Raw genomic sequence first — 24,063 nt, 5'->3', positions numbered from 1 at the left:
CGTCGCCCAGCATCGCTGCTGACAGGTGGTCCTTGGCCCAGTTGCCCTGCGTCCCGTACCCCAAGAAGTTGGGGGCTTCATTGGAGGAGACGGTGCTGGAGAGGCTGTCAGGGAAGATGTTTTCACCGTCCACCAGCATCACCACCGCCACTTGCTCATTGTCGCAGCCGCCCTCTGCCCTGTACTCCGAGAGGTGGGGGAGCTCGTTAAGGGAGGTGCTCAAGTTGGAGACGTGGGGGACACTGGGGACGGTGTCCTTGCCATCCCCCAGCCCTGCCGCCACGGCTCGCTCCTTGGGGCAGCCGCCCTCCGTCACGTACCTGCAGAGGTCAGGGAGCTCCTTGAGGACCTCAGCAGGCAAGTTGGGGACACTGGCGGTCAAGACGGTGTCCCCACTGTCCCCTAGATGTGCCACCATCGCTCGGTCCTGGGGGCAGTCACCGTCCACCACGTACACAGAGAGGTCGGGGAGCTCATCACAGCACATGGTGCTGGTGAGGCTGTTGGGGAAATCAAGGACATCAGGGACAGTGTCCTCACTGTTCCCCACTCCCACCACCACCCGCTTCCACATACCTGGAGAGGTCCGGGAGCTCACCGAGGAGGGCCGTCAGCTCTGGGACATCGGAGACAGCGTCCTCACTGTCCCCCAGCCTTGCCGCCACTGCCTGCTCCTTGGGGCTGCTGCCCTCCGCCACGTAGGCAGAGACGTCAGGGAGCTGCTGGAGGAAGGCAGTCACGCTGGGGCTGTCGAGGACGTCGGGGATGGTGTCCTCGCCATCCACGGTGTTAAGCCAAGCGAGGATCTGTTGGGCAGTGGTGTCCTCTGCCTCCTCACGAAAGGCCTCCACGAAGGCGTCCAGCCCCTGCTCGGGCAGGTCTGCGGGCTTCCCCGGGGCTGCCAGGGCGGTCACTGCTGCTGCAAAAGCAAAGCCAACCCAAGTCCAGGCGATGCAACCTTTCCTCAGCTTGGCTGTCTGCCTGTGGGCTCTGCCAGCCCCTAAACTCACCTTTGGGCTTTATGGTGGCTCTGCCAGTCAGCGGAGCCAGGGCGGGCTGGTGGGCGCTGGCAGCAGGGACGCTGTCCTCGACGGCCACTGCCTCCATGTTGGAGGCCTCCGGCAGCTTCTGGGCGCTGCCGGGCGTGTTGTGGAGCAGAGGGGGGCCCTGCACCCAGCGCTGAGCTGCGGGGTGGCAGGGTGACGGGGGGCTGGGGCGGGCAGGGACGTGCAGCAGGCAGGAGCCCGTGGGGTACAGGGGCTCCTCCTGGACCACGGCCCCCGGCCCCAGCCCCATCGGCTGGGGGGGCACCAGCGTCCTCCCCACCACCTGCTGTCCCCAGCCATGGGCAGGGGGACAGGGAGCAGCCATGGAGCAGAACTGCACCCCTGGGGGGAGCTGCACCATGGGAGGGAGCCACATGCCGGGGTGGAGCTGCACCAGCTGCCCCGGGGCCCCCATGGGCCCTGGCCCCCCCTGCCAGACACTGGCCTGGGGCAGCTGGTAGGTGATGGGGGGCAGCTGGGCAGGCTCAGAGGCCGCCGGCAGACCCGGGACAGAGCGCAGCATGTCTGCTGTGACCGGTGGCGGCGCGGCTGCAGCACTGACGCTCTGACACCCTGTCGTCGGGTGGTTTGGATCTGCCCCATTATGACATCACCCCTAACGACACCCCGTAACCGGGGACCGGCTGTGAGCCGCTCCGCAGGCAATGGGGTCCTGGACACTCCGGCCCCTCGCTCCATGGCTGCCCTCAGCCTTTGCTTACCCACAGCCCAGACGACACTGGGCCCTGTACCTACACCCTGTCGATGGCTGCTCTGAGCAAAACCAGCCTGTGACTCCCCTGCAACTTTTCAGTGTTATCTGGCCTGGTGTAAAGCTCCCCAGATGTGGGCACCAGCTGCCCTGGTACCAGCTCACGCAGGAGGAAGCTGAGGCACAGGCTGGCTAACGCCAGTGATGAAGCCGCAACTACTCTGTCCCTGCCGTATCTGCTGCCGGTTTGGAGGGGTGGAAGGCGCCACCCAGGGCACAGGAGAGGAGAGCGGGGGGACAGGGAGCCCCGTCCTGACTCCTCACTGGCTTCACTCCTGGCCAGCTGCTTTTCCTCTGTGCCAGGACGGAGAGCACAGCGGGGGCTGGGGGGCGTTGGTCCCCCAGGAGCTGTGTGGGATCCCGGGGTGTCGCTGAACAGGGGGTCTCTGCCCGCAGGTGCCTGTGGGAATTAAGAATTGGTAGTTAGCAAAATGTAAACTGGCCTTGAGGTTAGAAGAATAATTGTGGATAACTGAGGCAGCATTATGGAACACCCTGTTGTGTGAAAAACAGCGGGAAAAAGCACCACCTGCAGAGTGTGGTGAGCATGTAAGTTATAAACAGGCAAAACCTGAAGGTCAGTAGGATGTAAAAGTGAAAATGAACCTATGTAAACAGGTGGTCATAAATTGGGAGCGGGCACACAGTGCAGCAGCATTTGCTCTTGGCAATGCCCCCCCTTCAACAAACTGCGCGTCGCCCCGATCCCAGCTGGACCGAGACCAACAAATATTCATGTAATTTCCGAGCAGTGCACACCTATTTCCAGAGGATCTAATGCATCTGTTAATACATTGCACAAGTGTACTAAAATTTGGGGAAGGGTCTCTGAGGGGCTTCCATGGGGGTTTTCGGTGGTCTGTGGTGGTCCCTAGTGGTGGCTGAAGAGGTGTCTTAGTGTCCTTTCCATGAACTCTGAGGTTTTTTTCATATAAGACCTCATCTTGGCTCATTGCTCTGTCTGTAAAGTTTCTCAGCTTTCTTACCTTCAGCTCCCACAGGTGTCTGTTGGCTTCTCTGCCCTCCCCGGGATGGACCCATCACAGTGGCAAAAATTATGCCCTTGGGTGCATTCTTGTCTGAGGCCCCTTACAGCCAGTAGCACCAACTGCTTGCAGGCATCAGCTACAGGCAGCAACTCCCCCTTTTCTTGAGACTTTGGACTCATAAATCCAAGGTCTCAATACTTAATACCTCATTTTCATGCAGATTTGTCTACAACAACACTGAATCATAATGCAAGCTAAGATATAGATGCAGACCATTACTATTACCACTAGAAACAGATTTCTTAACCATACCCAATTCAGTAGCCATGAGCTAAGTTTGTGCCACAATTCTTCAAAGCCCCAGGACGTATCATCCTTGGTGGCCTGAGGCAGGACTTTGGTCTGTTCCCAAATTTCTGCCAAACCCGTGGAAATTCTGCCATTCTGATCTACGTATACACAACAGCTTGTGTTAATCACGGTGCAGACACCCCCTTGCGAGGCCAAGGGCCATTCGATTTTGTTACACTACCTGAGACAAACTGGACACTTCAATTTGCAATGCTTGTGTGGCGTCCATAGTTCTGTTTTCTATGTTCTCGATTATGGTGGATATATTTACAGTTGTCTTTTCCAATTCACTTACTCCAAGCCGAGAGAGAAACCATCTAACGAAACTGTGGAATGCCTAAGGACAGTCTGCTATAGCACTGTGAGTCCTTCTGCTTCGTTTAAGGAGGGTCCTCGCCCATCCACTCTGTTCATGCAGCTTATTAACTGCTGTCGTGCTCGGGGCGAGGGCTCCTGGTGCACACTCCTTCCCATCCTAGGGGCAGTATTTTCCGAGCTCGGTTACCGCATAGCCAGTACCATCCTGTTCCTTCTGCTCGGGGTACAGGCCACCTAACTGAGGGTTTAAATCTATGTAACAGGGCTAGATCAAATTGGCTGTCTACAGAATTCATGTAACTGTTACAGCCCTTGGCTAGTCCTACAGCTATAGTATTGTTGTTTGTGCAGTCTGGAGTTGCATCATTCAGATGACATCGCTGTATGCAAGCACAGTTATAGGATACCTGTGGTGGTTCTTCCATTTGGATTTCTTGTTGAGTAGTCATCTTAGCACTGCCCCGCTGAAAGGCTGCGCTCACTGTAATCTGTCCATAGCTCTGGCCTCCAGCAATGGTGATATCGTATAAGGGGGTACCATCAGGCGTTGGAATCCCCATGTACTTTGCTGTTCCAGTTAACAATGTGTCTGGGTTTGCCACTACAGGATGAATATCCTGGGTTATCTGATTTATTGCCCTCAGGTCCTGGACCAACCAGCAATCCTTACCATTGGCCTTTTTAACCAGCAAAATGGGGGGGGGGGGGGGGGGGGTGTTTTGACTCACACTCCACTAGTAACTTATACTTTAAGAATTTCTCAATTATTGGCACCAACCCCTTTCCAGCTTCTAGCTTTAGAGGACACTGTTTAATTCTTACTACCGGGGATGATCTTGGTTTAAGGTCAATTCTTACTGGGTCTGCTCTTTTGGATTTTCCCGGGACTCCTCCGGCCCATACAATAGGAATCACAGCACCTTCTACTCCTGCAGGTACCTGCTGTAACTCGGCTTGCCTCTGGAACATAAAGACCTGGGCATCCAAAGCTTTACTTTCAGGAACATGGATTGGGATTTTCCCTGCTGGGCGCAGGCGCCCTTTGGGCAGCCGGGCCTGACTGGAGGCTGGGCGCAGGCTGCTCCCTGCAGCGCTGGAGCCTGGGGCAGCCCGGCCACCTGCCAGTCGCTGCCTGAAACCCGGGTGTCCAGGGGAGCCTTTCCCGGGGGGCAGAGGGGGTCGGGTCCCACCAGCCCCGCTCCTCCCGGCTGCGGGCGTGCAGGGGGTCGCAGCACAAGTCCTGGGGGGAGAGAGGTTGCTAAGGCCTGAGGATACAAACTCCGGCTGGAGCCGAGCTGCAGACGGACGGAGGGATGGACAAAAAATACTCTTACCATAAATGACATCTCGCCTTTTTATAAGGTCTTTTGTCTTTTTGCGCAAGACTGTTCCACTGCAGCACTCCAACACTCTGCTTCAAACTCATGAGCATCTGTTTCTATTTCACTCTGGAGGGATACAGAATATGCATCTAGACCACAAGCACATTCAATTGCAATTCTTATTAAATTGTCTCCCTGGAATTGTGTTGCTTCTGCCGCTGCTTTTTGAATTTGTATTCCCCATGCTCACTCCCGGCTGCCCTCAGACTGGGCACACTGAAGTGGCCCCAGAGATGCACTGTTTATATACTACCTGTGATCCTTCTAGAAATGTAAAGCTGCCACTTCACTTGCCGTATTGGCTAAATCAGCAGGTCTGAAGGGCAGGAAATTGGTCCCTACTGTGCCCATTTAGTGTGGAAATTGCAAAGTAGCTGCTCCTTTAGTACAACACCAGAACCTACACGCAATTATTCACACCCTACCGTACAAGGACATTTCATGGCAAACAAGAAAAATCTGAGATCACATAAAACCCCCAAGTTCTTTGCAATGCTCATTGCTACACAGTGATTGATATCTGCATGCACACACACTGAACATAACAGATACCACGGCTAAGTTTCATTTTAATACAGCAGCTTTAAATGCTTTTTAAATCTAGACAGTCTGTGAACTGGAAAGATATTTAAAACTTTAATCACTATTACACAATACATGGAAGCCTGTAATAGACTTCTGAAAAAGGGATACAATTATTTAGCACTAATGTCTGTAATGAATGATAAGGAGCAGGAGACAAAACACATCCTTTTAAAAAAGGAACTTCAGGGAAGTCAAAGATGAAGAATCAGCCAGACGATCTTTAAAACTTATCACTGACAAGGTCTGCAGCTGCCCCTTTTGCAAAGTGCTTTTAAGGACATGGGAGTGGACAAGATCTCACGGACCCCTGAGCCCAGGACCCTCCACTGCACGCAAGCTTTGTCTTCCACCCCGACCAAACTCCTCTTCCAGCACAGTGTCTGGGAGGCTGCTTCAGGACCACGCTGCTGCAGCAGTTCAAGAGGGTCTCCAGTTCCCAGCCAAGGTTTATGCATCGCTAATTTACAACTTTTCTTGTAAAAGCACTGGTGTCTACTCACCCCCAGAAGTTCCCCTTTCTTAGTCTGTACCTCCACTAACAATTATCTCTCCTTCCACTTCCACCTTGCTCAATGAAACAGCTAAGTGATGAGCTCCAAGCCCATTGTTCTGAAGGAGGACACTAATTAGACAGTAGCAAGATTTGTAAAGGCAGATTTCTTAAACAAAGGCTTAATAACAAATGTCCTCCCATTTCCATTTGGAGAAGTATTGAAATCATCAGCCATGAAGTTCTCCTTCTGTACTCCACAAGCCAAGAACATGAAGTTCCGGTTCTCGTTAGGCCAAATCTAAAACTCTCCAGAGACAAAACGTGGGGAGAGGGACGGAGGGGATGCAAACACCACAGTTTATACCTTTCTTAAAATGTATTTCTCTTACACTGATACGATACCCTTGGCTTTTTTTGCTGGGCACTGCAGCCTGCAGTGTCACGCTGTGGGTAAAGACAACCAGTGCCCATGCTATTAGCTGTTCCCTTCCAGCTTCTGCTTTTGGCTGTGGAAAATAAGTACTGGCTGCCTAGCAGAGTCTGCACCAACCAAAAGCCATCTTCTGAGATCCATCAGCACTGCCCGCACACTGCTGAGAGGCCCTACCTATCGCTGTTAACCCATCACACCAGACCATACCACAGAGCTGTTTCAACAACAAGCCCTACAGCCAACTTTTCCTATTTTCACTTTCCTTCTTGCTTCCTATTTTAGCCTCTGCACGTTCCCCTAAACGCACAAAACCATTCTCGATAACACAAACAGCCACTTACCTTCTTATAACAGTTACTCCCGTTGCACTGCCTCTTGGTAAGAGCCGTTTCATAAAGAAGTACACCTTGCACTGCAAGTCGAATGGTACCTAACGAAAACGTACGAAATACACACAGCAATACTTGGAGATTCACGTCAGCTTGTTTCTTACAGCCAAAGCAACCAAACGGACCATCTGCAGGGCAGCAGGTAATTCTGCTCTAGTTCCCGTCGGTCACCTGAGAGCCAAGAAGCCTGTTCTGTTAGTGCAGACCTTGCAACGTCTACAAATTAAAATGCCATTTCAATTATACACCTGTGGCCGTGATGGTCTCTTCCAGCAGCAAAAAGCTATTTCAAAGCCTATGCTGCAATAGAGCTGTTCTTTCTTCTTGGTTTTTTTTTTCTCCCAGGTCTCTTTTCCCACTTTGTTGCAACAAAGATTTACGTCCAGACCATTAGTGCTAGCTTGTCGTAGAGATTTCCAGCAACCACTAGCTGCAGGCAAGTTTTAAATAGACAATTATGAAAATCTGATGTAAAACAAAGTTCACAGTTCTAGTCTTTTCAGAGGCCAGAGAACAGACAATCAGTGAAAAACTAGCTTATTGATCCCTTTTCACCATGATATTTTGAGGTTACACAGCAAGAAGGTATAAGGAAACATAAAAAGACAAAACCACACAGGAGATTGCTAGGAGCCTCTAAGCCATACCCAGTAGAAAAAAGAATGAAGCCATCTTATTAAAAGGGACTTTTTCTGTGCTTCAATAACACACCGTGTATAGCCTTTAAAGCATGTTAAAGAAAAAAATACAATCCAACAGATAAGCCTTGAGCACAGAAATCATTCTTTAGAACAAACCTGGGGAAATGCACTGGGCTGAACTTTGTGGAGATCCAGAAGGTCTGTGCTGCAAATCTTTCTGCTACAGGAACAAACACAATATTCTTACACTTACAGATCAAACTTTCAGTTCAAAATGAATCATGTTTCTCCTATCACACAGCACTAACTGTAAGGGAAGCTGTACACTGAAAATATAACAGATTTCACACAGTAACAGTTTTGATCTTTTCACATTCCAGAATGGCATATAGACATCAACACTCTGTATAAAAATCCTATCAAGTGATAAAATACACAGTGATAAAAAAAACCAAACACAAACCTGTTTTTCTTCACAGAACAAGAAATATGGATCTTCATTTGATGCACAGGTCTGAAGTGCTAAGGCTTGGACAATAAGCCCAAGCCAGAGTTGACCTATAGATGAATCCTGTATGTTTTATAATTGACAAGCATTGTATCAATAGGTATTGTACTAAATTATAACAAACCACCTGTCTGGATGTAAAAGGTGGGAATATTGAAACCTGAACAATAGGTCTTGAACCGAAATTGCTAACTCAGTATGTAGTCATTAGTGAAATATGTATAGAAAATGTAACTTAAACATCGTAAGACATGTATCCTTCTTTGTGTGTGTAAACAGGGCCACAAAGACAATTGTCTGGCCCTGTGACCTGGTGTGTGACCTTGCTCATAAATCACCTCGATAAGCTGGGAAAACTCCCTTAGTTTTTTCCCTGAGCCCCGGCCAGGCTCTGGGAAAATCTAACGTGAGACTGACTCCAGATATTTCTGCTTAAAACAAAGGTGCCAGCTATTCTGGCTTACTGATTTCAGGTATATAAGGCTGGCCCCGCTCACAGCGACTTTGGATGCCTCACCTATGGGTGCACGCACCGCGTAGGATTTCCCACTTGCAGGGAAAGGCTCAACAAATCCTCGCTGTAACCGGGGCTGCCCAGCGCCTGCGGGTCTGGATGATGGTAACGTATGCAAGTGGTGATGGATCTTTCTTAATCACTATTCTCTCTCTCTCTTGTAGTAATGATTTGATGCATTACCCTGTATTTTCCTATTTGTTTAAGCGCGCTACTTTGTCTTTTCTTACTGTATGTTTTCTGTATTATTCTGTTATATTATTTAGTTATTTCTAGTAAAATACGCCTGCTCTTTTCACTCTGGTGTCTGAATTTAATTAATATCCCTGATCAGCAAAACAAGGTCAGGTCTCCTTTCCTCAACCCTTGCTTCTACTCCTCTCAGTAACTTCTGAGCTCACAACTAACTTCAGTCACATGTAAAAGAGGAAGAGAGTTCTCACGCATCATATTCCTAAAAGATGTATGAAAACTGGGCATGGGTTAAGGAGGAAAAACTCAGCGTCTCCAGCCAAAGGGTGCTTTAAATGTGAACTCAAACCACCCTCCCAGTTTGCCTGCTGAGCCACACACACTACATGCTGCCCAGCCTCTTACCAGATACTGTCTAAAAGGAGTAAAGGGAAGAGACAGGTACGGGGCACAAGAAAAACCACGTACGGTTGGCTCAGAGACGGGGGGAATGTTGTCACTGGAGAGCAGCGTTATCCTGGGGCATGTTTGTAGAGAATGCAGGACACAAATCTGCAAGAAAGCAGACTCCGTTAGTTCCGCTGCGCAGGGAACAGCCTGTTTGCTCACGCCACTATTGTCTGTGCATTCCGAGCCCCGCTGACGCCGGCCTTCGCCTTAGCGTGCTGCTCTCCACCTGCACTGCAGCGCTGTGTGAGCTCATCATGCTCAAAAATCGGAATCAAACATCAGAGTGGCTGAAAACCTTTTCGGTTAGGGACCTTGATCGTCCAAATTGTCCACAAAATACAAAGTATTTGCACTGCGTGAACGATATAAAAATATTCCACCCCAGACTTTGGTTTGGCATCTTGTGCATTGCTGCTGTTTCTCCATCCATAAATTGTTGAGTATATTTTCCCACCACGTAGCAATACAGCAAAGATTAGGGGGTTAAGATCGTAAACACGCTTGCAACCCAAAAAGCCAAATGTGATTTAAATAGATAAATAAATAAGAAGCTTCACTGTAGGAGTAGTAATAACATTTTCAGATTAGGAGCTGTTGGACCAGAGCTCTAGACGTATTTATTATTAGTGCTGGATGTCAACTCCCTTTTCCACGTCTCTGCTGGCGAGGGGCAGGTTTGGACTCGCTTTGCCAGCTGGAACTTACCCGCCCAGGTTAAAGCCGTACCACGGGTCTCTCTCAAGGCTTGTAATTTTAAAAACACGTATGAGGAAGAAACTGGGCGATTTGTGAAATATGCAACTTGTCCGATTGCTGGGAACAAGGGGCTGCCTTAAGGGTACCTGCTGCTTTGTTCTCTGAGCAGCAGCCACAGCTCAAACCAGCCATCGCTGCACTGTCTGCACTGGAACTGCTATTGCCTCTGCGGAGGGAAAGCTGACAGGGGTAGGGGGCTGTCCGGGGCACAGGGGATTTACGTATCCAGGCAGCTCGCCTCACATAAATACTTTTATTTAAAAACAGCTGTAAACATCATCCGAACTTAAAACCTCTAACTAGAATCATTTCCTGAGCAAGTTTGTTTGACATCAAAACAGCTTGTAAGGCTTAAACTCGTGTCAGCCGGGATTTAACAAGCTCACACCTCCAGCACAACACCTTTACACCCGTCTGGTGTTTTACCAGACCCCGTGCAAACACCGATCCCGACCTCCGAGCTTCACCCCCCGTAACACCCGTGGATTTGAACGGCTCCCCCGAAGCGTTCCCGCGGTTAAAGACAAACCCGCAGCCCCACGCCTCGCTAAACCCGTCTGGAACTGCAGCCGGGGCTGAAAGCGGCCCAGGAGAGCAGGGCCGGGTGCCACCGCTCAGCCCCTTCCCAGCAGCAGGGCCGGGGGGGGCCGTGCCCTTCCCCACCCCTGAGCCCCGGCACCGGGCGGCACGGCCGGACCCTCCCCGCTCCCGCGAGCGACAGTCCCGGCGGGTCGGGAGGCGCCGCACGGTCAATCCTCAGGCGAAACGGCGGGAGCTGCAGCCCGGCCCGGTCCCGCCCCAGCTCCCCCCGGCCGCCGCCGAGCCCGTCCCTCCCGGCCCGCTCTGCCCCGCCTGGGCCCGAACACGCCGGCCCCGGGACGAAGGTGACCCGAGCCGCTCCCCGCGGGAGGGCCGCGGGCCCCGCTCCCGGCGCCGCAGGCCCCGGCCGAGCCGCCCCAGCCGCCGGCCCCGCGGTGCGGCCTGGCGCGGCGGCCGCCCCCCCCCACGGCTACGGAGGGTCAAAGCGCGGCGGGGCCGCCCCGCGCCGCCCGCCTCGGCCCCTCCCGCCGCGGGGCCGCCGCCGCCCGGGCCCCGCCGCCCGCCTCGGCCGCGCCCCCGGCCCCGACTCACCGTTCCCGCGGCTCCAGCCGCCCCGGGCCGCCAGCACCACGGCCAGGGCCAGCGCCGCCGCCGCTCTCGGGCCCCGGCCCGCGCCGCTGGAGCCGCCGCGGCTCGGCGCGTCCCGGCGGGGGCGGATCGGGGCGGGCGCGGGGCGGGTCCCGGCTTCGCACCGTCGGTGAGAGCCCCGGAGAAAGGCCCCGCGGCGGCCCCTTTAGAGCGCGCGGCCCCGCCCGGCCCCGGCCCCTCCCAGCGCAGGCCGGGCTGGCGGCCCCTCCCCGGCCGGGGAACAAGGGGCTGCCCCGTCCGCGGGGAGCGGGGCCTTTCTCAGGCACCCCGAGATGTCCCCTCCCTTCACCGCCCGGCAGCGCCGGCAGCCGAGGCCACATGGCAAAGCCCGCTGCCTCTCCCCCAGGCTGCCTCGCCCTGGCTGGCTGCTGGCAGGAGGGGACAGCGGGTGGTGACAGCCTGGGGGGACAGGAGGGACATGGGCAGGGACAGGCCTGGGGGGTGACAGGACGTCAGGCGGTGATGGGCCCAGGGCTGTAGGGGGGGACGCCACAGGCCCAGGGGCTGGCGGGAGGTAATGCTGTGTGGTGAAGGCCGGGACGGTGACAGGAGGGACACCACGGGCCCAGGGGGTGGCAGGACACCAGGCAGGGACAGGCCCAGGGGGTGACAGGACAACGGGCCTGAGCCGGGGCCGCGGAGGCTGAGCTCGGGATCGGTGGCCGAGCCGGGGCCGCGGGGCCTCTCCCCATCACCCCTCTGCTGGCCCGGGCTGCCAGGAGGAGCCGGGTGGGCGCTGCCACCGCAGCCCAGCTCCATCGCTGAGGGCCCCGGGCCGGAGGCGTGGCAGGGGCGGGGGCCAGGGGCTGGCAGATACCACCTGCCGCGCACGGCGGACGCTGTCAGGAGCAGGCGTCGCCTGGCCCAGCCATGCCGTGCGTCCATGACCAGTTCTCCTCCCAGCTGCGCTGCGACACGGTCACCTTCAGCGGCCTCCACATCTCCCTCAGCGACCTCAAGCGCCAGATCATGGGCCGCCAGAAGCTGAAGGCGGCCACCTGCGACCTGCGGATCAGCAACGCCCAGACCGGAGAAGGTGCGTGGGGCGGTGGGCACGGGGCCTCGGGCACTGCCCGGCTGGCGGCGGCCGCGGCCTGCGGGAGCCACACTCTGCTCTCTGTGGCTTGTCCCCACGGGGCGTGAGTCAGCCTGGGGCCCGTCCCGCCGGCGTGCGGGGAACCGGGAGGGCAAGTGGCACCAGCGATTCAGTGGGGCGGGAAGGGACAGTGCGATTCGGCCACCATCGGTAGCTGAGGCTTGTGTGGAGACCTCACAGAGCCGTTCCGATCTGTTGTTAGACACGGAGCTGGGCGTAGGAGACTACGTGGTCGATGTGCAACGTCTAGTGCTTGCAAAAGCCCAGTAGCTACTTACTGGCCATCACTGGCAGCAAGACAAGTTTTGTGCTAGAAGGGAGAAGGAATCAACAACGGTGCTGGCTCCAGCGTGGTTGAACATTCCTGTCGGAGCTCTGCTTGGACGAGTGTGAAAAGTAGCCCTGTTGAGCGTGATGTCGCTGCTCAATCTGGAGATGTGGAGTCGTGGCGAGGCAGAGTGACACCGCTTCGCGGGTCTCGGTAGTTTCCAGGGCTCTGCTTAGGGGATGTCGCTGCCTGCGGGGAACAGGCTCCTGCTGGCAGATGCCGGTTTTGTCTGAGAGCTGTTAGACTAAGCTGGCAGCTGTTAAATTCAAAGCGAGCAAACAGACATTTCCAGGGACTTCAGGAATAACGCTCCAAAACTAAAAAGTTAACTTTTAAGTCTACATTGTTTGACTTCACCTTTACTAAGATTTCATCACCAAAATGAACTCAGTTAATTGAGGCGAAGGAAAAATAAATGTGTGAAAGCCAACGGGTGTCAGGTCCCTTCACAGAACTACCTCGGCAGCGCACTCCGCTGTTTGTAAACCCTCCTCCACAAATTCTCTGGCTCGGTGACCAAGCTGGTGGGCTACTTCAAGTCATACAAATATGTGCCGTGATAAGTGTCCCATGCAAATGAGGCCTTCACTTCACCAGGTTATTGCCACTCTTCAGTTTTCAGTTGATCCGTTTAAATGTGTACTGATTGACTTTTAAGGGGAATTCATTTTTCTATCCGTCTGGTATTAGATGGCTGGAGGTCTCCTCCCTGTGCACTTCACAAACGGATTGAAAACAAGCATCTCTCTCTATATGAGGGATAGTCTGTTCAGAAGGCAGGTGTCAGTGCTTCTTTGGATTTCCTCGACCGCTTTTTGGGTATCAGTTGAATAGAGCACAAGTGCTCTGGGGAGGAACAGCCCCACGCACCGGTATATCCTGGGGCTGCCCAGCTGGAAAGCGGCGTTGCAGAAGAGGGGGACCTGGGGGACACCAAGTTGAACGTGAGCCAATAATGTACCGCTGCTGCAAAGAAGGGCAACGGCATCGCGGGCTGCGTCAGGAGGAGAGCTGCCGGCAGGTCAGGGGAGATGCTCCCACCCCTTCGTTCAGCGCTGGTGAGTGCTGCGAGAGCTGGAGTGCTGGGTCCAGTTCTGAGCTCCCCAGTGCGGGAGAGACATGGACAGAGAGTCCAGCAAAGGGCCACAAAGATGATGAAGGGACGGGAGCATCTCACATGAGGAAAGGTGAGAGAGCTGGGCCTGTTCAGCCTGGGGAAGGCTCAGGGGGATCCTGGCAGTGTCTGTAAATACCTACAGGGAGGGTGCAGAGAAGCCCTATTGGCTTCCAGAGTGGAAACAAAAAAGGGGTAACGAGGCATGATTGTCTTCACAGACATCAAACAAATCTGGAGAGTTAGTTTCTAAGGCAAGTCACTGGCATGTAAACAAAACGATGGATCATACCCTGAGCTGCTTCCCACCGAGGCCTGTCGGCTCTGCACTGGCTGCACCAGGTCCTGCCTCTGAAGCTGCCAGGACCATCTATCCCAACCCCACCTTGCTGCGCTCCTGGCCCCTGGCACGTGATGGTGCTGCAGCTCCCAGCTCGGCTCCCGCCCAGGGGTGCCCCGCACGCCTCCAGCTGAGCTGGGATCTCTGGGCACTGGGGCGGGCCCTTTGCTTCTGGACCATGGCTTGAAGGGAGCTGTCCTGGCTCTGGAGATGATGCTGTGTCACGGTCCCACCAAGTCCAGGTTTCTGTCAAGAGGCCTCGGCTTGGACACCCAGCACGGAGCCCAGGCCGCACTGAGCTGCCCTCCGAGCAGGGCTGGTCATCTCCCCAGCCCACAGCTGGCTGCCCCAGCGCCCCGTTAGCCAGAGGGGTCACTGGGACAGAGCTGCGGGGTAGCTCTAGGGCTGAGCTGGGTTAGCTGGGGGCAGGGGGGGTCTGGTGGGTTTGGGACAGGGTTCCAGTGTGGAGCAACCGAAGGCGATGGAGCAGCGAGAGGCTGGGAGCAGTGGCAGCAGGAGGCTGAGGAGTCCATGGGAGTGTGTGTGCTGGTGTGCAGTCAGGGAGTGTGTGTGTGTGTGTGTGTGCGCTGGTGTGCAGTCAGGGAGTGTCTGTGTGTGTGTGTGTGTGTGCTGGTGTGCAGTCAGGGAGTGTCTGTGTCTGTGTGTGTGTGTGCTGGTGTGCAGTCAGGGGGCTGTGTGTTGTCCCAAAAGCGGGTTCTTTCACCTGGTGCACAATCACCCCATCAACACACTGATTGTTGCTTCCAGACAATTTTCGTTCGTATCAGCTCATGGGGCAGGGGCTGCATTAACCCCCCACCTCCCGCTGCACGAATGACCACTGGCAGAGTCGCTGTGAAACAAACACTGAAACTTTAATGAATTAAGAAATAGTTGGAGATATGAGAGAGGGCTGGGGCTGGAGCGGGCGGCACGCTGTCCCGTGGTGTCCCTCAGGGTTCTGGCTCCCTTGGCGGGCACGTTGTTGCCATCAGGTGCTCTCCACTTGCTGCTGCCCGCCACCATGCCGTCCCTGTCCGGCTTCACCTCCCGCGAGGTTTTTGAGTGTTTTCCCACCCGTCACACCACCATCTTCCTCCTCTTGGGTGGGATGTTGTCCCGCAGGGAGGTCTCTCGTTTCTTGGCACTCCTGGCCGGGGCGGGGCGCTTGGCCCGCTTGCCCCCCGCCCGGCCCGATCCGGGCACCCCCCGGCCAGAGACAGCGCCCAAGGGCAGCGGCAGGCGGGTCAGAAGCACCCGGGGCTGCCTCCGCAGCACCTCCTCCATCAGCCGGGCTGTGTGGGCTGGGTGATTCCGGGAGGGACGTGAGCGGCTGGGCAGAGGGGTCTCCTGAGGACCCTTCAGCGCATTCTCCAGGGGCAGGCGAGTCAGAAGCACCCGGGGCTGCCTCCGCAGCACCTCCTCCATCAGCCGGGCCGTGCGGGGCGGGTGACGCCGGGAAGGACGCGAGGGGCTGGGCAGGGGACTCAGCAGCGGGATCCCCTGTGGGCTCAGCAGGTGACTGTCTGGAAGAGCCTTCAGGGGACCCTTCTGGGGTCTCTTCGCAGGACTGTCCTCGGAGCTCTCATCCGAGCTCTCATCTGAGCTCTCCTCCGAGCTCTCCTCAGATGTCTCCGAAGGACTCGGTGGCAGCCAGGTGGGCAGTTCTGCCGCCATCCTGCCCTGCTGCCCTGTGGGGTCCTGCGAGGGGGAGGCTGGCACCCCCCAGAAGGGGTCGGCGTCCCCCAGCATCGCTGCTGACAGGTGGTCCTTGGCCCAGTTGCCCTGCGTCCCGTACCCCAAGAAGTTGGGGGCTTCATTGGAGGAGACGGTGCTGGAGAGGCTGTCAGGGAAGATGTTTTCACCGTCCACCAGCATCACCACCGCCACTTGCTCATTGTCGCAGCCGCCCTCTGCCCTGTACTCCGAGAGGTGGGGGAGCTCGTTAAGGGAGGTGCTCAAGTTGGAGACGTGGGGGACACTGGGGACGGTGTCCTTGCCATCCCCCAGCCCTGCCGCCACGGCTCGCTCCTTGGGGCAGCCGCCCTCCGTCACGTACCTGCAGAGGTCAGGGAGCTCCTTGAGGACCTCAGCAGGCAAGTTGGGGACACTGGCGGTCAAGACGGTGTCCCCACTGTCCCCTAGATGTGCCACCATCGCTCGGTCCTGGGGGCAGTCACCGTCCACCACGTACACAGAGAGGTCGGGGAGCTCATCACAGCACATGGTGCTGGTGAGGCTGTTGGGGAAATCAAGGACATCAGGGACAGTGTCCTCACTGTTCCCCACTCCCACCACCACCCGCTTCCACATACCTGGAGAGGTCGGGGAGCTCACCGAGGAGGGCCGTCAGCTCTGGGACATCGGAGACAGCGTCCTCACTGTCCCCCAGCCTTGCCGCCACTGCCTGCTCCTTGGGGCTGCTGCCCTCCGCCACGTAGGCAGAGACGTCAGGGAGCTGCTGGAGGAAGGCAGTCACGCTGGGGCTGTCGAGGACGTCGGGGATGGTGTCCTCGCCATCCACGGTGTTAAGCCAAGCGAGGATCTGTTGGGCAGTGGTGTCCTCTGCCTCCTCACGAAAGGCCTCCGCGAAGGCGTCCAGCCCCTGCTCGGGCAGGTCTGCGGGCTTCCCCGGGGCTGCCAGGGCGGTCACTGCTGCTGCAAAAGCAAAGCCAACCCAAGTCCAGGCGATGCAACCTTTCCTCAGCTTGGCTGTCTGCCTGTGGGCTCTGCCAGCCCCTAAACTCACCTTTGGGCTTTATGGTGGCTCTGCCAGTCAGCGGAGCCAGGGCGGGCTGGTGGGCGCTGGCAGCAGGGACGCTGTCCTCGACGGCCACTGCCTCCATGTTGGAGGCCTCCGGCAGCTTCTGGGCGCTGCCGGGCGTGTTGTGGAGCAGAGGGGGGCCCTGCACCCAGCGCTGAGCTGCGGGGTGGCAGGGTGACGGGGGGCTGGGGCGGGCAGGGACGTGCAGCAGGCAGGAGCCCGTGGGGTACAGGGGCTCCTCCTGGACCACGGCCCCCGGCCCCAGCCCCATCGGCTGGGGGGGCACCAGCGTCCTCCCCACCACCTGCTGTCCCCAGCCATGGGCAGGGGGACAGGGAGCAGCCATGGAGCAGAACTGCACCCCTGGGGGGAGCTGCACCATGGGAGGGAGCCACATGCCGGGGTGGAGCTGCACCAGCTGCCCCGGGGCCCCCATGGGCCCTGGCCCCCCCTGCCAGACACTGGCCTGGGGCAGCTGGTAGGTGATGGGGGGCAGCTGGGCAGGCTCAGAGGCCGCCGGCAGACCCGGGACAGAGCGCAGCATGTCTGCTGTGACCGGTGGCGGCGCGGCTGCAGCACTGACGCTCTGACACCCTGTCGTCGGGTGGTTTGGATCTGCCCCATTATGACATCACCCCTAACGACACCCCGTAACCGGGGACCGGCTGTGAGCCGCTCCGCAGGCAATGGGGTCCTGGACACTCCGGCCCCTCGCTCCATGGCTGCCCTCAGCCTTTGCTTACCCACAGCCCAGACGACACTGGGCCCTGTACCTACACCCTGTCGATGGCTGCTCTGAGCAAAACCAGCCTGTGACTCCCCTGCAACTTTTCAGTGTTATCTGGCCTGGTGTAAAGCTCCCCAGATGTGGGCACCAGCTGCCCTGGTACCAGCTCACGCAGGAGGAAGCTGAGGCACAGGCTGGCTAACGCCAGTGATGAAGCCGCAACTACTCTGTCCCTGCCGTATCTGCTGCCGGTTTGGAGGGGTGGAAGGCGCCACCCAGGGCACAGGAGAGGAGAGCGGGGGGACAGGGAGCCCCGTCCTGACTCCTCACTGGCTTCACTCCTGGCCAGCTGCTTTTCCTCTGTGCCAGGACGGAGAGCACAGCGGGGGCTGGGGGGCGTTGGTCCCCCAGGAGCTGTGTGGGATCCCGGGGTGTCGCTGAACAGGGGGTCTCTGCCCGCAGGTGCCTGTGGGAATTAAGAATTGGTAGTTAGCAAAATGTAAACTGGCCTTGAGGTTAGAAGAATGATTGTGGATACCTGAGGCAGCATTATGGAACACCCTGTTGTGTGAAAAACAGCGGGAAAAAGCACCACCTGCAGAGTGTGGTGAGCATGTAAGTTATAAACAGGCAAAACCTGAAGGTCAGTAGGATGTAAAAGTGAAAATGAACCTATGTAAACAGGTGGTCATAAATTGGGAGCGGGCACACAGTGCAGCAGCATTTGCTCTTGGCAATGCCCCCCCTTCAACAAACTGCGCGTCGCCCCGATCCCAGCTGGACCGAGACCAACAAATATTCATGTAATTTCCGAGCAGTGCACACCTATTTCCAGAGGATCTAATGCATCTGTTAATACATTGCACAAGTGTACTAAAATTTGGGGAAGGGTCTCTGAGGGGCTTCCATGGGGGTTTTCGGTGGTCTGTGGTGGTCCCTAGTGGTGGCTGAAGAGGTGTCTTAGTGTCCTTTCCATGAACTCTGAGGTTTTTTTCATATAAGACCTCATCTTGGCTCATTGCTCTGTCTGTAAAGTTTCTCAGCTTTCTTACCTTCAGCTCCCACAGGTGTCTGTTGGCTTCTCTGCCCTCCCCGGGATGGACCCATCACAGTGGCAAAAATTATGCCCTTGGGTGCATTCTTGTCTGAGGCCCCTTACAGCCAGTAGCACCAACTGCTTGCAGGCATCAGCTACAGGCAGCAACTCCCCCTTTTCTTGAGACTTTGGACTCATAAATCCAAGGTCTCAATACTTAATACCTCATTTTCATGCAGATTTGTCTACAACAACACTGAATCATAATGCAAGCTAAGATATAGATGCAGACCATTACTATTACCACTAGAAACAGATTTCTTAACCATACCCAATTCAGTAGCCATGAGCTAAGTTTGTGCCACAATTCTTCAAAGCCCCAGGACGTATCATCCTTGGTGGCCTGAGGCAGGACTTTGGTCTGTTCCCAAATTTCTGCCAAACCCGTGGAAATTCTGCCATTCTGATCTACGTATACACAACAGCTTGTGTTAATCACGGTGCAGACACCCCCTTGCGAGGCCAAGGGCCATTCGATTTTGTTACACTACCTGAGACAAACTGGACACTTCAATTTGCAACGCTTGTGTGGCGTCCATAGTTCTGTTTTCTATGTTCTCGATTATGGTGGATATATTTACAGTTGTCTTTTCCAATTCACTTACTCCAAGCCGAGAGAGAAACCATCTAACGAAACTGTGGAATGCCTAAGGACAGTCTGCTATAGCACTGTGAGTCCTTCTGCTTCGTTTAAGGAGGGTCCTCGCCCATCCACTCTGTTCATGCAGCTTATTAACTGCTGTCGTGCTCGGGGCGAGGGCTCCTGGTGCACACTCCTTCCCATCCTAGGGGCAGTATTTTCCGAGCTCGGTTACCGCATAGCCAGTACCATCCTGTTCCTTCTGCTCGGGGTACAGGCCACCTAACTGAGGGTTTAAATCTATGTAACAGGGCTAGATCAAATTGGCTGTCTACAGAATTCATGTAACTGTTACAGCCCTTGGCTAGTCCTACAGCTATAGTATTGTTGTTTGTGCAGTCTGGAGTTGCATCATTCAGATGACATCGCTGTATGCAAGCACAGTTATAGGATACCTGTGGTGGTTCTTCCATTTGGATTTCTTGTTGAGTAGTCATCTTAGCACTGCCCCGCTGAAAGGCTGCGCTCACTGTAATCTGTCCATAGCTCTGGCCTCCAGCAATGGTGATATCGTATAAGGGGGTACCATCAGGCGTTGGAATCCCCATGTACTTTGCTGTTCCAGTTAACAATGTGTCTGGGTTTGCCACTACAGGATGAATATCCTGGGTTATCTGATTTATTGCCCTCAGGTCCTGGACCAACCAGCAATCCTTACCATTGGCCTTTTTAACCAGCAAAATGGGGGGGGGGGGGGGGGGGGTGTTTTGACTCACACTCCACTAGTAACTTATACTTTAAGAATTTCTCAATTATTGGCACCAACCCCTTTCCAGCTTCTAGCTTTAGAGGACACTGTTTAATTCTTACTACCGGGGATGATCTTGGTTTAAGGTCAATTCTTACTGGGTCTGCTCTTTTGGATTTTCCCGGGACTCCTCCGGCCCATACAATAGGAATCACAGCACCTTCTACTCCTGCAGGTACCTGCTGTAACTCGGCTTGCCTCTGGAACATAAAGACCTGGGCATCCAAAGCTTTACTTTCAGGAACATGGATTGGGATTTTCCCTGCTGGGCGCAGGCGCCCTTTGGGCAGCCGGGCCTGACTGGAGGCTGGGCGCAGGCTGCTCCCTGCAGCGCTGGAGCCTGGGGCAGCCCGGCCACCTGCCAGTCGCTGCCTGAAACCCGGGTGTCCAGGGGAGCCTTTCCCGGGGGGCAGAGGGGGTCGGGTCCCACCAGCCCCGCTCCTCCCGGCTGCGGGCGTGCAGGGGGTCGCAGCACAAGTCCTGGGGGGAGAGAGGTTGCTAAGGCCTGAGGATACAAACTCCGGCTGGAGCCGAGCTGCAGACGGACAGAGGGATGGACAAAAAATACTCTTACCATAAATGACATCTCGCCTTTTTATAAGGTCTTTTGTCTTTTTGCGCAAGACTGTTCCACTGCAACACTCCAACACTCTGCTTCAAACTCATGAGCATCTGTTTCTATTTCACTCTGGAGGGATACAGAATATGCATCTAGACCACAAGCACATTCAATTGCAATTCTTATTAAATTGTCTCCCTGGAATTGTGTTGCTTCTGCCGCTGCTTTTTGAATTTGTATTCCCCATGCTCACTCCCGGCTGCCCTCAGACTGGGCACACTGAAGTGGCCCCAGAGATGCACTGTTTATATACTACCTGTGATCCTTCTAGAAATGTAAAGCTGCCACTTCACTTGCCGTATTGGCTAAATCAGCAGGTCTGAAGGGCAGGAAATTGGTCCCTACTGTGCCCATTTAGTGTGGAAATTGCAAAGTAGCTGCTCCTTTAGTACAACACCAGAACCTACACGCAATTATTCACACCCTACCGTACAAGGACATTTCATGGCAAACAAGAAAAATCTGAGATCACATAAAACCCCCAAGTTCTTTGCAATGCTCATTGCTACACAGTGATTGATATCTGCATGCACACACACTGAACATAACAGATACCACGGCTAAGTTTCATTTTAATACAGCAGCTTTAAATGCTTTTTAAATCTAGACAGTCTGTGAACTGGAAAGATATTTAAAACTTTAATCACTATTACACAATACATGGAAGCCTGTAATAGACTTCTGAAAAAGGGATACAATTATTTAGCACTAATGTCTGTAATGAATGATAAGGAGCAGGAGACAAAACACATCCTTTTAAAAAAGGAACTTCAGGGAAGTCAAAGATGAAGAATCAGCCAGACGATCTTTAAAACTTATCACTGACAAGGTCTGCAGCTGCCCCTTTTGCAAAGTGCTTTTAAGGACATGGGAGTGGACAAGATCTCACAGACCCCTGAGCCCAGGACCCTCCACTGCACGCAAGCTTTGTCTTCCACCCCGACCAAACTCCTCTTCCAGCACAGTGTCTGGGAGGCTGCTTCAGGACCACGCTGCTGCAGCAGTTCAAGAGGGTCTCCAGTTCCCAGCCAAGGTTTATGCATCGCTAATTTACAACTTTTCTTGTAAAAGCACTGGTGTCTACTCACCCCCAGAAGTTCCCCTTTCTTAGTCTGTACCTCCACTAACAATTATCTCTCCTTCCACTTCCACCTTGCTCAATGAAACAGCTAAGTGATGAGCTCCAAGCCCATTGTTCTGAAGGAGGACACTAATTAGACAGTAGCAAGATTTGTAAAGGCAGATTTCTTAAACAAAGGCTTAATAACAAATGTCCTCCCATTTCCATTTGGAGAAGTATTGAAATCATCAGCCATGAAGTTCTCCTTCTGTACTCCACAAGCCAAGAACATGAAGTTCCGGTTCTCGTTAGGCCAAATCTAAAACTCTCCAGAGACAAAACGTGGGGAGAGGGACGGAGGGGATGCAAACACCACAGTTTATACCTTTCTTAAAATGTATTTCTCTTACACTGATACGATACCCTTGGCTTTTTTTGCTGGGCACTGCAGCCTGCAGTGTCACGCTGTGGGTAAAGACAACCAGTGCCCATGCTATTAGCTGTTCCCTTCCAGCTTCTGCTTTTGGCTGTGGAAAATAAGTACTGGCTGCCTAGCAGAGTCTGCACCAACCAAAAGCCATCTTCTGAGATCCATCAGCACTGCCCGCACACTGCTGAGAGGCCCTACCTATCGCTGTTAACCCATCACACCAGACCATACCACAGAGCTGTTTCAACAACAAGCCCTACAGCCAACTTTTCCTATTTTCACTTTCCTTCTTGCTTCCTATTTTAGCCTCTGCACGTTCCCCTAAACGCACAAAACCATTCTCGATAACACAAACAGCCACTTACCTTCTTATAACAGTTACTCCCGTTGCACTGCCTCTTGGTAAGAGCCGTTTCATAAAGAAGTACACCTTGCACTGCAAGTCGAATGGTACCTAACGAAAACGTACGAAATACACACAGCAATACTTGGAGATTCACGTCAGCTTGTTTCTTACAGCCAAAGCAACCAAACGGACCATCTGCAGGGCAGCAGGTAATTCTGCTCTAGTTCCCGTCGGTCACCTGAGAGCCAAGAAGCCTGTTCTGTTAGTGCAGACCTTGCAACGTCTACAAATTAAAATGCCATTTCAATTATACACCTGTGGCCGTGATGGTCTCTTCCAGCAGCAAAAAGCTATTTCAAAGCCTATGCTGCAATAGAGCTGTTCTTTCTTCTTGGTTTTTTTTTCTCCCAGGTCTCTTTTCCCACTTTGTTGCAACAAAGATTTACGTCCAGACCATTAGTGCTAGCTTGTCGTAGAGATTTCCAGCAACCACTAGCTGCAGGCAAGTTTTAAATAGACAATTATGAAAATCTGATGTAAAACAAAGTTCACAGTTCTAGTCTTTTCAGAGGCCAGAGAACAGACAATCAGTGAAAAACTAGCTTATTGATCCCTTTTCACCATGATATTTTGAGGTTACACAGCAAGAAGGTATAAGGAAACATAAAAAGACAAAACCACACAGGAGATTGCTAGGAGCCTCTAAGCCATACCCAGTAGAAAAAAGAATGAAGCCATCTTATTAAAAGGGACTTTTTCTGTGCTTCAATAACACACCGTGTATAGCCTTTAAAGCATGTTAAAGAAAAAAATACAATCCAACAGATAAGCCTTGAGCACAGAAATCATTCTTTAGAACAAACCTGGGGAAATGCACTGGGCTGAACTTTGTGGAGATCCAGAAGGTCTGTGCTGCAAATCTTTCTGCTACAGGAACAAACACAATATTCTTACACTTACAGATCAAACTTTCAGTTCAAAATGAATCATGTTTCTCCTATCACACAGCACTAACTGTAAGGGAAGCTGTACACTGAAAATATAACAGATTTCACACAGTAACAGTTTTGATCTTTTCACATTCCAGAATGGCATATAGACATCAACACTCTGTATAAAAATCCTATCAAGTGATAAAATACACAGTGATAAAAAAAACCAAACACAAACCTGTTTTTCTTCACAGAACAAGAAATATGGATCTTCATTTGATGCACAGGTCTGAAGTGCTAAGGCTTGGACAATAAGCCCAAGCCAGAGTTGACCTATAGATGAATCCTGTATGTTTTATAATTGACAAGCATTGTATCAATAGGTATTGTACTAAATTATAACAAACCACCTGTCTGGATGTAAAAGGTGGGAATATTGAAACCTGAACAATAGGTCTTGAACCGAAATTGCTAACTCAGTATGTAGTCATTAGTGAAATATGTATAGAAAATGTAACTTAAACATCGTAAGACATGTATCCTTCTTTGTGTGTGTAAACAGGGCCACAAAGACAATTGTCTGGCCCTGTGACCTGGTGTGTGACCTTGCTCATAAATCACCTCGATAAGCTGGGAAAACTCCCTTAGTTTTTTCCCTGAGCCCCGGCCAGGCTCTGGGAAAATCTAACGTGAGACTGACTCCAGATATTTCTGCTTAAAACAAAGGTGCCAGCTATTCTGGCTTACTGATTTCAGGTATATAAGGCTGGCCCCGCTCACAGCGACTTTGGATGCCTCACCTATGGGTGCACGCAC

The 24,063-nt window shown here is 53.7% G+C and overlaps 2 protein-coding genes across 2 annotated transcripts; both read right to left on the bottom strand.

The window, feature by feature from the left end:
- Positions 1-1,656: 1,656 nt before the first annotated feature.
- Positions 1,657-8,284, bottom strand: LOC141929216 (uncharacterized). Its single transcript, XM_074838398.1, has 6 exons — positions 7,556-8,284; positions 6,711-6,799; positions 4,811-4,924; positions 4,302-4,716; positions 1,916-2,218; positions 1,657-1,662 (listed from the first exon to the last, which is right to left on the bottom strand). Exons 3-6 carry the CDS (start codon positions 4,906-4,908, stop codon positions 1,657-1,659), a joined length of 822 nt encoding a protein of 273 aa, XP_074694499.1. The 5' UTR covers positions 4,909-4,924; positions 6,711-6,799; positions 7,556-8,284.
- Positions 8,285-14,965: 6,681 nt separating this feature from the next.
- On the bottom strand, positions 14,966-17,495 carry LOC141929215 (uncharacterized). Its single transcript, XM_074838397.1, has 3 exons — positions 16,635-17,495; positions 16,201-16,543; positions 14,966-16,124 (listed from the first exon to the last, which is right to left on the bottom strand). The coding sequence occupies exons 1-3, from the start codon at positions 17,191-17,193 to the stop codon at positions 14,966-14,968; spliced, it is 2,061 nt and encodes a 686-aa protein (XP_074694498.1). The 5' UTR covers positions 17,194-17,495.
- Between the last annotated feature and the right edge of the window lie 6,568 nt (positions 17,496-24,063).

This window comes from Strix aluco, chromosome 13, assembly GCF_031877795.1.
Source record: "Strix aluco isolate bStrAlu1 chromosome 13, bStrAlu1.hap1, whole genome shotgun sequence".
Taxonomy (NCBI): domain Eukaryota; kingdom Metazoa; phylum Chordata; class Aves; order Strigiformes; family Strigidae; genus Strix; species Strix aluco.
This window is presented reverse-complemented; position numbering and strand designations above follow the sequence as displayed.